This window comes from Pristis pectinata, chromosome 11 (assembly GCF_009764475.1).
Source record: "Pristis pectinata isolate sPriPec2 chromosome 11, sPriPec2.1.pri, whole genome shotgun sequence".
In the NCBI taxonomy this organism is placed as follows: domain Eukaryota; kingdom Metazoa; phylum Chordata; class Chondrichthyes; order Rhinopristiformes; family Pristidae; genus Pristis; species Pristis pectinata.
In genome coordinates, this window is record NC_067415.1 from 26,424,690 (window position 1) to 26,441,384 (window position 16,695).

A 16,695-nucleotide genomic window follows, 5' to 3' on the forward strand; every position below is an offset into this window, starting at 1 on the left:
CCATCCCAGCCAAGCCTTTTGTACTAAGGAGGTGCCAATCAATATTGGGGAAGTTGAAATCACACATGACAACAACCCTGTTATTTTTGCACCTTTCAAAAATCTGCCTCCCGATTTGTTCCTCAGTGTCTCTGTCGCTATTGGGGGGTGGGGTGTCTATAGAATACTCCCAATAGAGTGATTGCTCTATTGGGAGTATTCTGTTTCTAACTTCCACCCACACTGACTCAGTAGACGATCCCTTCCCATTCTGCAGGTGTGAAACTCTCCCTGATTAGCAATGCCGCTCCCCCACCACTTTTACTTCCCTCCCTGTCCCTTTTGAAATATTTAAACCCCAGAACATCCAACAGCCATTTCTGCCCTTGTGACAGACAAGTCTCTGTAATGGCCACAACATCATGGTTCAATGTACTTACCCATGCTTTTAAGTTCCTCATCCTTGTTCCTGATACATCTTGCATTAAAATAGACACATTTCAACCCAAGCAACTGACTGCAATTTTGCCCTTTCAACTGCCTATCCTTCCTCGCAGTCTCTCGACATTCTATATCAACCTGTACACCAACTGCCCCATCCTCTGACCTATCACTGGTTCCCATCCTCCTGCCAAACTAGTTTAAACCCTCCCCAACAGCTCTAGTAAACCTGCCCGCAAGAATATTGATCCCCCTCCAGTTCAGGTGTAACCCGTCCCTTTTGTACAGGTCTCACCTTCCCCAGAAGAGATCCCAATGATCCACAAATCTGAAACCCTGCCCCCGCACCAATTTCTCAGCTACACACTCATCTGCCAAATCAACTTATTCTTACCATCACTGGTGCGTGTCACAGAGATTACTACCCTTGAGGTCCTGCTTTTCAGCTTCCTACCTAGTTCCCCATATTCACTTTTCAGGACTTCATCCTTTTTCCTACCTACAGTGGCATGCAAAAGTTTAGGCACCCCTGGTCAAAATTTCTGTTACTGCGAGTAAAAGATGACCTGATTTCCAAAAGGCACAAAGTTAAAGATGACACATTTCTTTAATACTTTAAGCAAGATTACTTTTTTATTCCATCTTTTACAGTTTCAAAATAACAAAAAAGGAAAAGGGTCCGAAGCAAAAGTTTTGGCACCCTGCATGGTCAGTACTTAGTAACACCCTCTTTGGCAAGTATCGCAGCTTGTAAACGCTTTCTGTAGCCAGCTAAGAGTCTTTCAGTTCTTGTTTGGGGGATATTCGCCCATTCTTCCTTGCAAAATGCTTCTAGTTCTGTGAGATTCTTGGGCCGCCTTGCATGCACTGCTCTTCTGAGGTCTATCCACAGATTTTCAATGATGTTTAGGTCAGGGGACAGTGAGGGCCATGGCAAAACCTTCAGCTTGTGCCTCTTGAGGTAGTCCATTGTGGATTTTGAAGTGTGTTTAGCATCATTATCCTGTTGTAGAAGCCACCCTCTTTTCATCTTCAGCTTTTTTTTAAACAGATGGTGTGATGTTTGCTTCCAGAATTTGCTGGTATTTAATTGAATTCATTCTTCCTCTACCAGTGAAATGTTCCCCGTGCCACTGGCTGCAACACAAGCCCAAAGCATGATTGGTCCACCCCGTGCTTAACAGTTGGAGAGGTGTTCTTTTCATGAAATTCTGCATCCTTTTTTCTCCAAACTTTCCTGTGTCCTCACCACAAAATTCAGCATCAAAAGTTTGCAAAGGAACATCTAAACAAGCCTGAAGCATTTTGGAAACAAGTCCTGTGGACTGATGAAGTTAAAATAGAACTTTCTGACCACAATGAGCAAAGGTATGTTTGGAGAAAAAAGGGTGCAGGATTTCATGAAAAGAACACCTCTTCAACTGTTAAACACGGGGGTGGATTGATCATGCTTTGGGCTTGTGTTGCAGCCAGTGGCACGGGGAACATTTCACTGGTAGAGGGAAGAATGAATTCAATTAAATACCAGCAAATTCTGGAAGCAAACATCTGTTTAAAAAAAAGCTGAAGAAGAAAAGCGGGTGGCTTGTACAACAGGATAACTATCCTAAACACACCTCAAAATCCACAATGGACTACCTCAAGAGGCACAAGCTGAAGGTTTTGCCATGGCCCTCACAGTCCCCTGACCTAAACATCATTGAAAATCTGTGGATAGACCTCAGAAGAGCAGTGCATGCAAGATGGCCCAAGAATATCACAGAACTAGAAGCCTTTTGCAAGGAAGAACGGGCAAAAATCCCCCAAACAAGAATTGAAAGACTCTTAGCTGGCTACAGAAAGCATTTACAGACTGTGATACTTGCCGAACGGGGTGTTACTAAGTACTGACCATGCAGGGTGCCCAAACTTTTGCTTTGGGCCCTTTTCCTTTTTTGTTATATTGAAACTGTAAAAGATGGAAATAAAAAAGTAATCTTGCTTAAAATATTAAAGAAATGTGTCATCTTTAACTTTATGCCTTTAGGAAATCAGGTCATCTTTTACTCGCTTAGCTATTCACAGTAACAGAAATTTTGACCAGGGGTGCCCAAACTTTTGAATGCCACTGTATGTTGTTGGTACCAATATGTACCATGACTTCTGGCTGCTCACTCTCCCCCTTTAGAATGCTATGGACCCGATCTGAGACGTCCCTGACCCTGGCACCTGGGAGGCAACATACCATCCAGGAGTCTCTTCCACATCCACAGAATCTCCTGTCTGCTCCCCTAACTATAGGGTCCCCTATCACTATTGCTCTCTTCTTCTTCCCCCCTTCCCTTCTGAGCCACAGAGCCAGACACAGTGCCAGCGATCAGACCACTGTGGCTTTCCCCTGGTAGTCTGTACCCCCCCCCCCCCCCCCCAACTGTATCCAAAGTGGCATACTTGTTATTGAGGGGAACGGCCACAGGGGTACTCTGCACTACCTGCCTCTTCCCTTCCCCTCTCCTGACAGTCACCCAGCTACCTGGCCCCTGCAACTTCGACGAGGCTACCTCCCTGAAGCATTTGTACCTCCCTGTGCAAACAAAAAATGAGATTTTCAAAACTAATTACTGTCAAGATTCCACACACTCCTAATGGGAAGTAGTTCTCTTAAGCATCCCATTCAGGCAAATTATGGATATGACCTTCTGTTCCTTGAGATAAGTAGAAAGCTTACACACTTAAAATTTCCTATGAAAGCACTAAGAACTTGAAATTATTTTTCCTTTTGCCGAATGTTCTGCCAGTTACCTTTAGGATTTTTGTATTAATTCTCTTTATTAAGGTGTGTGCATTTGACCACTAACTAACCTTGTTAAGGCAGCATTGTTATCAATCCTGACTTTCAGATCTTCATTCTGTTGTTGAAGTACTTGAACCTTTTCTTCCAGTACCACATTCTTCTCAGCCTGCACAGATAACATAAAAATGACTTTGTTTCAAGAAAATAGATGCATCATTGTGAATATTTGTTAAATGTAATGGCTGCCAAAGTCTTACAGTTGAACAATATTACAAAGAAACAAATGTTCTGACTCTTAATATGTGATGGAAAGTGTTCAGAACACTGCCTTGGTAAATATACCAAGTATGTAGATATGGAGGATTCACTTTGAAAATTTCACTGCCTGGTACCTCATCTTGGGAAATTGTGTGCGATTGGCATGGTTTTCTATCCATTATGTTGGTAAATCACGGAAACTGCCAATAAGTTTCCAATATTGATCCTCTGCACTGGGAGGTCACGCTTAGAAATTAGCAGCATGAGACCAAATCCATACTGCCATTACATGTTCCAGTTTTAGTTCAATAATAGAAATTCTCTAAATGCTCTGTTGAAAGTAATAAAACCTTTGGTCTCATACCTCTACTTCTGTTTTTGTTTACTCCCTTAGTTTTTATTCATGCTTTTTCCTTTATGGTTATGTCATAAGGGAAATCAGGGGTATCCGATTGGCACCAGCAGTATTGTTGTTTGAGAGCTATGGGTGTTCAATGGAGGCCATATAGATAAAGGCCTATCATTTGGAGCTCAATATTTCAATTCATGGCCCTTCCTAACCTTTCAGGAAGAACACCATTCTCCACCACCACCAAAAATATTTAAATAGATCATCAAATCCTTAAAGGTTAATTGCTAATTGATGTACACTGGCTGTTGCTATAACCTTACAAATATTTGGTGTCGCTCAAGCTTCAGACCACTACAGGGAGTGAAATGGCAGACAATGATGTACTTCATCCTGATTTCAGCTTCTTCAGAAACAAGTCACTTGTACAAAAAGCTGCAGTCACAGGAGATTGAGCAGAGAGCAGCACCTTGCTGCTGCAAGAGTAAAGACAAGCCGATGGAGGCTGATTCTACCCAAACCTCAACAAGGAACAATGTGCAAGACATCGGTACTTAAATAAGGACAAGCTCACTGCATTCTGGTACCTTTTGCATGCATAACTGAACCCTCAGAGCACAGCAAGAATTAGAGTGAGCGTGGCACTGGCTCCCTCCAGTTCAGTGCTATATCTCAATGATGCTGTGTTATGGAGGTCATTGAGTCTCTCTTTTCAAAGACAGCTAACCTCATTATGTTGGGGGACAATGACTCCATCACTTTGGGGGCAGTCAACTTAGTCACATGTTGGAATTGAAAAGGATCTCTCCCTCAGAAAGTGAAAGAATAGGAGGGAGAAGGAAAACAAGTGGAGGAGGACAAAACCTAGGCAACCCCACAGACTGAAACTGAAAGCAGCTCCTCTACCTTGGATAAAGTGGAGGGAGGGAGAGAGGGATAGTATCATTGACACATACAAAATTCAGCTTTTTGCAGCTTTTATTAGTTGGGAGTCATCATTAGATTGTCTGAGAAGAGTTCTCTTTGTAGAGTCCCTGAGACCTTCGACATTAATTTTCTTGCAGCAATGTTGCTGTCATTGTTTTGGGACCTGGCTGATGGAGATAACAGAGGATTTTTGGTGCTCGGTCCAACAGTGCTTGATACCTATTTTGGCATGGGCAATGTAGATATCCTTGCGATCAATTGGACAATGGTATAACGTTACAGATGCCATTTCCTGGATCGAAGCTGCTGTCATAAGATTTTGTCCCTCCGGCAAAAGAGTATTGGTAATAAGACAATGCTCCAAGCATTTTGTCAGGAGAAAAATTCAACTGGAGTTAGCTGTCTTTGTCAATCATGCCTTGCAATAAGGCGATGCCATTTCCAACCCTGGCATTGAAGTCACCTAGGAGGATCAGCTTATCTCCATCTGAGATATGGGCCAGGATTTTCTAAAGGATGGAACAGAAATCCTCCTAGGCTGCATCCACAGCCTCTGGGCTTGGGGCTGATGCTTTGATGATTGTAGCATGCTGGCTCCACACTGGAGTGAGTCAGGGAGTTGAGAGAAGTTCACCGATCATGATGAGATGCCAGACTTGTTTGTTCAACAGCAGAACCCATCCTGTGAACATGGAGCTCTTCTTCTGGTTTCCTTCCAGAAAGAGGCTCACCCCCTGCTGTGTTCTTTGAGCTGCCCACCTCCTGTCTGTTGTGTAGAACCCTGGGTGGCGATGTCAGTGTAAAAGTGTCTGAGTTCCTGGGCTGTGTTCATGTCTGTCAATGTTGAGCTGTCCAGGAGGGTCCTGACACTCCAAATCTTGAACTTCACATTGAGCAGTGGAAGTTGCCTGTGTGCGACTTCCTTTAACATGATTATCCATTCACACTAGCTACGGCTTGGGCCTAATAAAGCAGGGGCTTGGTCCAGTGGCAAGGTGATCCAAGGTGACTGGAGCTCAGGCTGCAATGTCATGAATGGGCACACATAGATGGGCATGAGACAAGGTGCCTGTCAGCACACATACAGGAGGGCACAGGCACAGATGCCTGTGTGAGTCTCCCCACCCGCCACCTGGAAGAAGAGGCAGGAGTGTAGCTGGAGGTGGGAGATGGTGTGGGGACAGGAATGGGCAGCAGGAATTCAGCCCAGAGTAAGAGCAAGGATTGGGGAGGGTAGCATGCGCACCACTCTGAGCCATTGCCATCAGTAGGCCCGCACCCACTGGTGAGGGAACTCCACTGAGCGATGAACATGGGGGAGGACTTGGAGCAAAGGAGGTGATGCAGATGGAGAGTAACAAAGGGTTACAGGATAAAGGAGGATGTGCAGGGAGGGAGGGGTTGTAGTGCAGGGATGGTTCACAGAGAGCTGTAGTACACAAACAGGACTCTAGGCCTACTGAGTTCATGCCGACAATCAGTCACCCATTTACGTTAAACCTACACTAATTCTATTTTATTCTCCCCACATTCACATCAGCTCTCCCCAGATTCCATCACTCACCTACACATTAGGGGTAATTTAAAGTGGCCAATTAACCTACCAACCCAGGTGTATTTGGGATGTGGGAGGAAACCGGAGCACCCAGGGGAAACCCCTGCAGTTGCAGGGAGAATATGCAAACTCCACACATACAACACTAGAGGTCAGGATTGAACCCAGGTTACTGGAGCTGTGAGGCTGTGGCTCCACTGGCTGTGCCACTGTGCTGCACCGTAGGTTGCAAGAGAGAGGGATGGTTGCAAATGTTAGAGGGAGGTGGATCTAAGGAAAGGTGGGAGAAGCTGGGGTGGGGGGGGGGGGGACAGATTGCACTGTGACTGAGACTAATAGTGCAGTCAGTGGGATGTCTAATTTCATTCAGCAGTACTCTAAACAAATGTTACAGTGGGAATGACACCATTAAGTAAGATAAGATAGGATCATCCCTTATCAAAATAAAGCTGACTGCACATTGCTTTTAACAATAGGAACTGCTCAGTTGAATTTCCTAGATTTGTGTAACTCAAACTAGAGAAACATCAATTTTTATCAGTGTAACACTGATAAAAATGGAGTTATGCAATTGAAACTCTTGATAGTTAAAACTTAAAGGACTTTACTTTTTAATCTAAAGGCACAGCACAAACTAATTTTGCATATTCCGTACAACTTCAATAGAATGCTTCAATTTTAAGATTGTCAGATTTTAGTGAAATTTGAGCCATAGGAAACTATTCTAAAACACAGTTATGTTGTTGCTCTAACATGACACTTCCATCAAAACCACGCAGATTTAGCAAATTGACAAATCTGATTCTCAACCATGCAAGTTTTATGAATAGAGATCTAATTTTTTTCTAACCAGTTTTTCCAGTTGCATAATTTTCTTTTCTTGGTGATGGATTTGTTGATTTTTCATTTCAAGAACATGTTTTAAACTGTTCATATCTTCCTCTAAGTGCTGGTAAGGTGCCAAGGCAATCTGTGAAATATAATTTAAAAAAAACAGATAAAAATATTTAAATTCAATTTTTACTTCAGTCCATTGAACTATATATGATCACATGTGAGATATTATTATCTGAAGGGACATCTTATAACACTGAAGTAAAAAGCACCAATACAGAGCCCAGGTATATATACATTACACAGATAGGTTCTCTCACACTCATTCTTTCTCTCTCTCACTCACACACACACACACTTGCTGCTGGTTACAATAACTTGCCAGAACAAATAGCAATCTGGTTCTGAAAATCAGTGGTAGCATTAACAGCCATACTTTTAGTAGCCACACAAATAGAGCTTCACTATGCAGCAGTATCTGAAAGACTGCCAAAGTCCATCCAGTTTGGGTCCAGCATCCTGCTCAAACTGCCTAAACAGCAATTCCACTCTCTGCTGTACATATCAATCCCTGTCCAACAGTGTGTTATCATTTACCATCCCTCAAGAAGGCAGTTTTGAGTTTGACGGTACCATCCTTACTTTCAGATAATATTGACACAACAATTGCCCTTTCTTAAAAGGATTAGGACTGTTGATTGGATAGCAAATAGTGACCAGCTACAAAATAATTGAATGGAATTCCTCAATACCTACAAATCACAACTTTGTGTCTGAGGATACTATTAACACAAAGTCTCTCAGAAACATTTCAAAGTTACTCTACACACAATGTATTAGTCTCTGTGAGCTTCTGGCAAGTCAAAGAATAAACTTTCATTTGCATTTGGTCAAGATGTACAAAGAGCAATTAGGTGCTTGAGGCACTGATTATTCTTAGCAACTCTACTTAGGGAAAGAAAGACACACGGAGAACTCCTTGCTCCTTTTCAAATTATGCCATTTGATCTTTATAGCTTCCACCTATGTTGCTGTATAGGCAGAAACTCCTCCAGTGTAATACTCATCAATACACGTGGGGTTGAATTTTTCAGTCTTAACCAACAAAAAAAACAAATTGTATCTCAAATTATCCATTGCAATGACTGAATTTGATTTAGTTGTGATTTATAGAAACCAAAAATTTCCAATTTTGCCAAACAGTAATAAAGACTGAAAAAAAAGATCTCCAAACAGAACAAAAATTAAAATCTGCAACATTCTATCCCCATTTGCCTGTCAAATTAAACACTTGCACGGGTTTCTTAAGCTATGGGAAAATGAGATCAGGAAATTATAAAGAGCAACCAGAATTTAAAACCTCAGATTTCATGAAGAAATAAAGTTACAATTCACACTAAAATGATTTTGCCAGCAGGATAATTCTTGTCCATCAATACTTACTGGTTTACCTATGTATAATAATTACATAAAATGCTGGAAACAGTCAGCAGGACAGGCTGCATCTATGGAAAGAGAAACAGAGATAACATTCAAAGCTTTGCACCTGGACGTTAACTCTGTTTCTCTTTCCTCAGTTGCTGGCTGATATGCTGAGTATTTCCAGCATTTTTTGCTTTTATTCCAGATTTCTAGCATCTGCATTTTTTTTGATTTTCACTACCTATGTATAACTTCATCCAATCAGGAATCATGCATATGCATTGTGCAGTGTGTCTGAACGTGTAGAGTCATTAAATAGAAAGTTACAACTCCACTTGGATCTGTTGAGTCCTCAATATATGCCACACCACAGGGGAGATATTATGTGTGGAACTGAGGCCCTAGAAATTGGATTGCACCATGGAAAATAGATCCACTAATTCTTTATATACATTACTGGCAAACCACAATGTACCAAATGTACTCTCCCGGGCAGCTTGCCATTTGAGGTGTGGCAGCCAAGGCCTAAAGTGAGTTATGGGGAAGGTGAAGAGAAATTAGAAACCAAAGGTGACTTTCAGTTTTAATGAGGAAGCACAGTTCCACATTTAAGTACAAAATGATAGTGACAGCCTCAATAATCACTTGCTTGGCTGCTGTGCAACAAAGCAAACTAATTTTACAAAATGGCCTAAAATAATCAGTGGGCTTCTTATCTCCATAAACTAGAGAGGCTCTGGTGTACTGAGCCCTTGCCACATGTCCCATGTAGAGCCTGTTTTCGGCTTGCTGAGAGATTATATGGAGCTGAATTGAGAACAATTATGAAAAACAGACACATTACACATCTGTTTTTGTGGATATAATTGGTTTATATGAGAAAAATGAAAAATTAAATTAAGCAATATTTATCACTTCAGGCATTAATTAATTATAGCACACAAATTCCAGGTATTTTTTTTACCTCAACTTGCTCATCTGTAGTTTTTTTTAAGGCCTCTTCAAATCGTCTTGCTTTATCCTTCAGTGAACGATTCTGAAATGTTAATGTGTCAACTTGATCCTTGAATACAGAAACAAAAAATTGGTTTAATAAGTTGTGGAAACTATTTTATTTTAAAATGATTATCAGGAAAATAATGATTCCTAATTCTGAAGTGTCCTTTTCGGGCTTTGACCATTAACAGCTGGAATTGCAATCAATGACGATCCAGATGCCTTTCCTTCTCTAAGCTGCATCATGAAGAAAAATGAAACATTGGCAAAAGTGAGTTTATTATTACCTTCCTCTTGACACCAGCAAATTTCTTATATTAGGATATACCACAAAGATGGGCCTAAACGAGAAAGATTTGCTGGCTTCAAGAGGAAGGTGAAGTTTTGCACAAATTTATTTGCACAAATTTATTTGCACACATCAATTTGGTTGGACAACTCTTTCCATTCAGCCTACATCTAAATCTTTCACTTGGGCTGGTCTACCTTGTCCAAACCTCTGCAACACTGAACCCCAAACCTTCAACATTAAAGGCCTAGCACTGTCCACTTTTTATTCCTATTTTTAAGAATTTTTGCTCCGACTTCCTATAAGGACAATAAGTTAAGAGTTATTTAGCACATCTAATATAATGAAACATGTGTAGCGGTTGCTACCGCTAAATAAAACAAGACGCTAGTCGGAGGATTGTCGAACAAGAAGTGGTTTATTTTCCCGCCTTGCGCGGGCCCTTTAAGGGAGACTGTTCCCGCCCAAAGCAACCGGCAATGACGTAAGTACTACGTCATCAAGACTTTCCCGCGCGCGGGTTCTCCCCGTCGCTCGGGAAAGATGAGGCCCGCCGCCATCTTGGGCCTCGTCGCTCCGACGCCGCGCGACTCGACTGCCGAGCTGGTTCGCCCGACTAAACGGTGAGTCGCCACACAACCCCCCCCCCCCCCCCCCAGAACCGGCGATACAGTCCCCAAGGTCCGTGGGCTGTGCCAGCTGCCGCTTAGGGGGCCGGCCTCTGCGTTGCGGCGCTGCAACCTCAACAGGTTGTTGCAGATCCAAATGGGCCGGTTTGAGGCGGTCCGCCGTGAAAACCTGTTCCCTGCCTCCAATGTCCAAAATAAAGGTGGATCCATTATTCCGTATGACTCGGAACGGTCCCTTCATATGGTCGTTGCAATGGCGCCCGAGGTGTGCCCCTGCGAACGAAAACAAACTTACAGTCCCGTAGTTCCTTGGGCTGGCAGGATGGGGCTTGACCGTGCCGTGAGGTGGGAATCGGGGCCAAGTTGCCAAGCTTCTCGCGCAGTCTTTGTAGGACTGCTGGGGGTTGTTCCCCTTGGTCCCGAAGGGCAGGTATGAAATCCCCGGGGACAACTAGGGGCGCCCCGTACACAAGCTCAGCTGACGAAGTGCGGAGGTCTTCTTTGGGGGCAGTACGTATGCCGAGCAGGACCCAAGGCAGCTCGTCAACCCAGTTAGGACCCTTCAGGCGGGCCATCAAGGCTGATTTCAGATGGCGGTGAAAACGTTCCACCAACCCGTTTGATTGAGGATGGTAGGCCGTGGTGGTGTGCAGCTGCGTCCCTAGCAGGTTCGCTAATGCAGCCCAGAGACTGGAAGTGAATTGGGTGCCTCTGTCTGAAGTAATGTGGGCCGGAACACCAAAACGTGAGACCCAAGTTGTGAGCAGCGCCCGGGTGCAGGAATCAGTTGTGATGTCAGTCAGGGGGGTTGCCTCAGGCCACCTCGTGAACCGGTCCACGATGGTAAGGAGGTACCCGGCTCCTCTTGAAACCAGCAGAGGGCCCACGAGGTCGACGTGTATGTGGTCGAACCTCCTACGGGTAGGCTCGAACTGCTGTGGTGGGACCTTGTGTGTCGCTGGATTTTTGACATCTGGCAGTGCGGACAAGTCCTGGCCCGCTCACTGACCTGTCTGCGCAGGTCATGCCAGACAAACTTGCTGGCGACCAGTCGGACAGTAGATCTGATGGACGGGTGCGCCAACCCATGTACCGAGTCAAAAACGCGTCTCCGCCAGGCTGCAGGGACTATAGGGCGGGGCTGACCAGTCGCAACGTCGCAAAGTAGGGTCCGCTGACCTGGACCAACCAAGAAATCTCGGAGCTGCAGACCCGAGACTGCGGTTCTGTAGCTGGGCAGTTCGTCGTCAGCTTGCTGTGCGTCAGCTAGGGCCGTGTAGTCGACACCCAAGGATAGGTTGTGGATGGTTGGTCTGGAAAGTGCATCAGCAACGACATTATCCTTTCCGGAGACATGTTGGATGTCAGTTGTGAATTCGGAAATGTAGGATAAATGTCTCTGCTGACGAGCTGACCAGGGATCGGAGACTTTGGAGAAGGCAAAGGACAGAGGCTTATGATCGGTGAAAGCGGTGAAAGGCCTGCTTTCTAGAAAGTATCGGAAATGCCGGACCGCCAGATACAGTGCTAGAAGTTCCCGATCAAAAGTGCTGTACTTCAGTTCGGGCGGTCTAAGGTGCTTGCTGAAAAATGCCAAGGGTTGCCAGCGGCCTTCAAGTAGCTGTTCCAGTACCCCACCCACCGCGGTGTTGGACGCGTCTACCGTGAGGGCAGTCGGGATGTCAGTCCTAGGGTGTACAAGCATCGTGGCGTCTGCCAGGGCGTCTTTGGCCTTAACGAAAGCAGCCGCAGCCTCGTCAGTCCAGGTGATGTCCTTGCCCTTACCAGCCAGCAGCGCGAACAGAGGGCGCATGATACGGGCTGCTGCAGGGATGAACCGATGGTAAAAGTTGACCATCCCAAGGAATTCCTGTAGGCCTTTGACTGTGTCGGGGCGGGCAAAATGGCGGATAGCGTCCACCTTGGCGGGTAGGGGTGTTGCCCCGTCGCTGGTGATTTTGTGGCCGAGGAAATCGATAGAGTCAAGTCCGAATTGGCACTTGGACGGGTTGATCGTGAGGCCGAAATCGCGGAGGCGGGAATACAGCTGGCGGAGGTGGGAAAGGTGTTCCTGGCGGTTACGGCTGGCGATCAGTATGTCATCTAAGTAAATGAACACGAAGTCCAGGTCTCGGCCTACCGCATCCATCAGCCGCTGGAAGGTCTGCGCGGCGTCCTTAAGGCCGAATGGCATCCGAAGGAATTCGAACAGGCCGAATGGGGTGATAATTGCAGTTTTGGGGATGTCATCTGGATGGACCGGGATTTAGTGGTATCCCCGAACGAGGTCCACTTTGGAAAAGATGCGGGCCCCGTGTAAGTTCGCTGCGAAGTCCTGGATGTGAGGGATGGGATAGCGGTCCAGGGTGGTAGCGTCATTCAGCCTGCGATAGTCGCCGCAGGGCTTCCACCCTCCGGTGGCTTTGGGGACCATGTGCAGGGGGGAGGCCCGGGGGCTGTCTGACCTGCGAACAATCCCCAGCTCCTCCATGTGACGGAACTCTTCCTTTGCCAGGCGGAGCTTGTCTGGAGGTAATCGTCGTGCTCGGGCATGAAGGGGTGGCCCTGTAGTAATGATGTGGTGTCGTACCCCGTGTTTGGGCCTAGAATTCGTAAACGAAGGTGCCAAAATTGATGGGAATTCGGCTAGGAGCTTGGCGAAATCATTGCCAGAAAGGGAAATGGAGTCCAGGCGCGGGGCTGGCGTGCTGATTTCTCCCAGGGGATAGGTCTGGAAGGTGCTAGAGTGGACTAACCGCTTCCCTCGCAGGTCGGCTAACAGGTTGTGGGCCCGAAGGAAATCAGCTCCTAGGAGTGGCTGGGCGACCGTGGCAAGGGTGAAGGTCCAGGTAAACTGTCTGCCGCCGAATTGTAATTGAAGTGTACGGGTGCCGAAAGACCGTATTGTTGTACCGTTGGCGGCATTGAGTAGAGGACCGGGTGGCCTGTTACGAGTGTCGCGGCCGGTCGGGGGCAAAATACTGACCTCCGCTCCAGTATCAACGAGGAAACGCCGTCCAGATTTCTTGTCCTGAACGAAGAGGAGGCTCTGTCGGCGGCCAGCCGCCGTAGCCATCAGCGGTGGCTGGCCCTGGCGTTTCCCTGAAACTTGCAAGGTGGGCAGCATCGACGGGCCTCCGCACCCCACCTCTGATGGTAGAAGCACAGCTGGTCACCCGTGTCGTCGTCTGCGTTCCTGGGGTGCGGTTGTTCGGTTGCTGAGGCCGGGCGAGGCGGGCGTTGGGCTTGCGGCCTGGTGATTTGACTGACGGACGAGCCACTCTTATGCTTGGCCCTCCACAGGACATCTGCCCGGGCAGCCACCTCACGGGGGTTGCTGAAGTCGGCGTCAGCTAACAACAGGTGGATGTCATCGGGGAGCTGTTCGAGGAAGGTCTGTTCGAACATCAGGCATGGCTTGTGCCCCTCGGCCAATGCCAGCATCTCATTCATTAGGGCGGATGGGGATCTGTCCCCCAGGCCATCCAGATGAAGCAGGCGGGCAGCGCGCTCACGACGGGAGAGGCCGAAGGTCCGAATCAAAAGGTCTTTGAAAGCCGGGTACTTATCTTCCTCCGGAGGCGACTGGATGAAGTCCCCAACCTGGGCAGCTGTCTCTTGATCCAGAGAGCTAACCACATGGTAGTACTTCGTGGAGTCGGAGGTGATCTGCCGAAGGTGGAATTGTGCTTCGGCCTGGTCAAACCAGACACTGGGCCGAAGTGTCCAAAAGGTGGGCAGCTTGAGGGCTACTGCGTTGGCTGCTGTGCTGTCGGCCATTGCGCGGGTCCAAAATCCGTTTGGACCGTCGGGGTCACCAATGTAGCGGTTGCTACCGCGAAATAAAACAAGACGCTAGTCGGAGGATTGTCGAACAAGAAGTGGTTTATTTTCCCGCCTTGCGCGGGCCCTTTAAGGGAGACTGTTCCCGCCCAAAGCAACCGGCAATGACGTAAGTACTACGTCATCAAGACTTTCCCGCGCGCGGGTTCTCCCCGTCGCTCGGGAAAGACGAGGCCCGCCGCCATCTTGGGCCTCGTCGCTCCAACGCCGCGCAACCCGACTGCTGAGCTGGTTCGCCCGACTAAACGGTGAGTCACCACACATGCCCAATTCCTTCAGAGGAATGTTATCACAGAGGGTGGTAAATCCCTGGAATTCTCCTGGAGGTACTTAGAGAGGAGGTGGATACATTTTTGAAAGATCAGGGAATTGAAGCTTATGGGGAACTGACACGGAGAAGGAATCATGACCTGGCCATAATCACATTGAATAGTGGAGCAGGCTTGAGGGGCCAGGTGGTCTACTCCTTTTTTTTCCACCTTCTTCTCATCTGTCCCATGCACCTCATGCTTTTGGCAAAAAAAAGTATTTAACATAAAAATGATATTTGTCACAATATCACATACAAAATAATAAAAATTTATCAGCAACTACATATTTGTAAACAAAATGAATGATTTGCATGACGCTTTTGTCAAAGGACTGGTCCTAATTAGATTTTGTCTTAACTCTATGTTCCGAAATAGTACTAACCTGAAGGGAGAGTCTTAGTTTTTCAAATTCTTCTTCTAAAGTCATCCTCTCAAGTTCATGTATGGATTTTAGTTCTGAAAAAAAGAAAATGCTGCATGAAATTTCACTGTAAGTACCACTGAGAAAGTCAAATCCCCTAGAAGCAGGAATGCAAGACAAACTGCACATGGAAAATAGTTTGACAAATTAACACTTACATATCTTTCAACAGCTGGAAGTAGGATTTTTAAAAATCTTCTGTATTCCAATTATAACAAACTCAATTGGTGAATCTTCTTCATAACTTTTGTTTCAGGTCTCTGGATCATTTTTTTTCTGCCATTTTCTGCTCTTTCCTGAATATGTTAATACCTTTTAGACGATTAACATCATTGATCCAAATATAGTTCCCTACTGCTTAAGACTTGGGAACAATTGAAAATTTGTGATTTGCTGCTCAATTAAGATTACCTCAATGGTCAGTTAGAGCAGGTACTGCAAGTGGTAGTGATACCATTTCCTATTAATACCAGTGAGTGGCAGTTTGCATGGGAGATCAACAAACTATTTGCTGGAGGAACTCAGTGGCTCGAGCAGCATCTGCAGGGGGAAAAGAATCTGTGACATGTCAGGTGGAAGACATGCATCAGGAGTGAGTGTGGAGAGGGAAAATAGTCAGTAAAAAGAGAGGGGGAGAGGTGAGACAGGGGCCAGTAGGTGATTAGTGGAATGAGGATGCGTAAAGAATGATGGGCAGATGGAGATAGGTATGAGACGGATAGGGCTGGAGTTGGGAGACAGAGGCAGATGGATGAACAAAGTGTTTCAGAAACTTACTGAATCACTCAATAAATATGCAATAAAAATGAACACAAACTATATGAGACTTGATCAAGGAATGCACTTCAATAAGATCAGCAAGAAGGGTTGTTATCATAGTGATACAAAATATACTTGCAGAATATGGATATCAATGCATTCTTTTCATTAATGCTTCCTTCTGCAATTGCTTACTGTAGATTTCCCATAGAGTTTCCTTGTACTACCATTCTTTCTATCAGTACATTCAGCAATATATCACAAGGTAGTTTTCTTTATATCAATCCTGAGTAGTACCTTCAAGTTTCTTTTCATGCTTATCTTGAAGAATAGTTATTGCAACAGTGTGATTGTTCTCTAGTTCTGTGATTGTACTGGTATGGTTAGCCATCATGTCTTCCACCTGATAAAATACAAAGAAAAACAATTTGTGACTGCCACAAACAATTCCTCCTTCGAGTACAACCTTCTATCTGTAAAACTTTCTAAACTAATTTGTAATATGGATATAAAAGTGTTAATACTGTCATTATCTCACCAAAATTTCCTATAAAACCTGCAAAACATCTGAAATTTCAAAAGAATAATTGGAAATATTTCAATATGATAACACAATGATTATACCAATCATGAAAAACATTAGGATAGCGTTCCTGTAGTGGTACTACATGACAAAGTCAAACTGGAAGACAGCAAGAAACGTGAGATAATTAAAATAACACTTCAGTGGGTTATGTATCTGCAGCTAAGGCTAAAACCAACTGTTGGGATCAAAGACAGTGAGATTATTAATCTGTGCTCTCACTTTCTAAGACATTTTGCATAGCATGGAAATGTTGCTCTTTCAATGAGAACAAGAAAAATAAAGTTATTTCACAATTAGACTTTCTTATAGCTAAAAGACTTTCA

At 45.2% G+C, this 16,695-nt stretch overlaps 1 protein-coding gene across 7 annotated transcripts in view; it reads right to left on the reverse strand.

The window, feature by feature from the left end:
- LOC127576243 (microtubule-associated tumor suppressor candidate 2-like) overlaps positions 1 to 16,695 on the reverse strand; it is a 334,776-nt gene that overhangs the window by 7,183 nt on the left and 310,898 nt on the right. For all 7 annotated transcript variants that reach the window (XM_052026690.1, XM_052026689.1, XM_052026687.1 and 4 more), the window contains 5 exons: positions 16,084 to 16,189; positions 14,989 to 15,062; positions 9,503 to 9,601; positions 7,133 to 7,252; positions 3,262 to 3,359 (listed from right to left, as the gene is read on the reverse strand). In XM_052026690.1, coding sequence (XP_051882650.1) covers positions 3,262 to 3,359; positions 7,133 to 7,252; positions 9,503 to 9,601; positions 14,989 to 15,062; positions 16,084 to 16,189 — 497 coding nt within the window. The remainder of the gene's footprint in view (positions 1 to 3,261; positions 3,360 to 7,132; positions 7,253 to 9,502; positions 9,602 to 14,988; positions 15,063 to 16,083; positions 16,190 to 16,695) is intronic.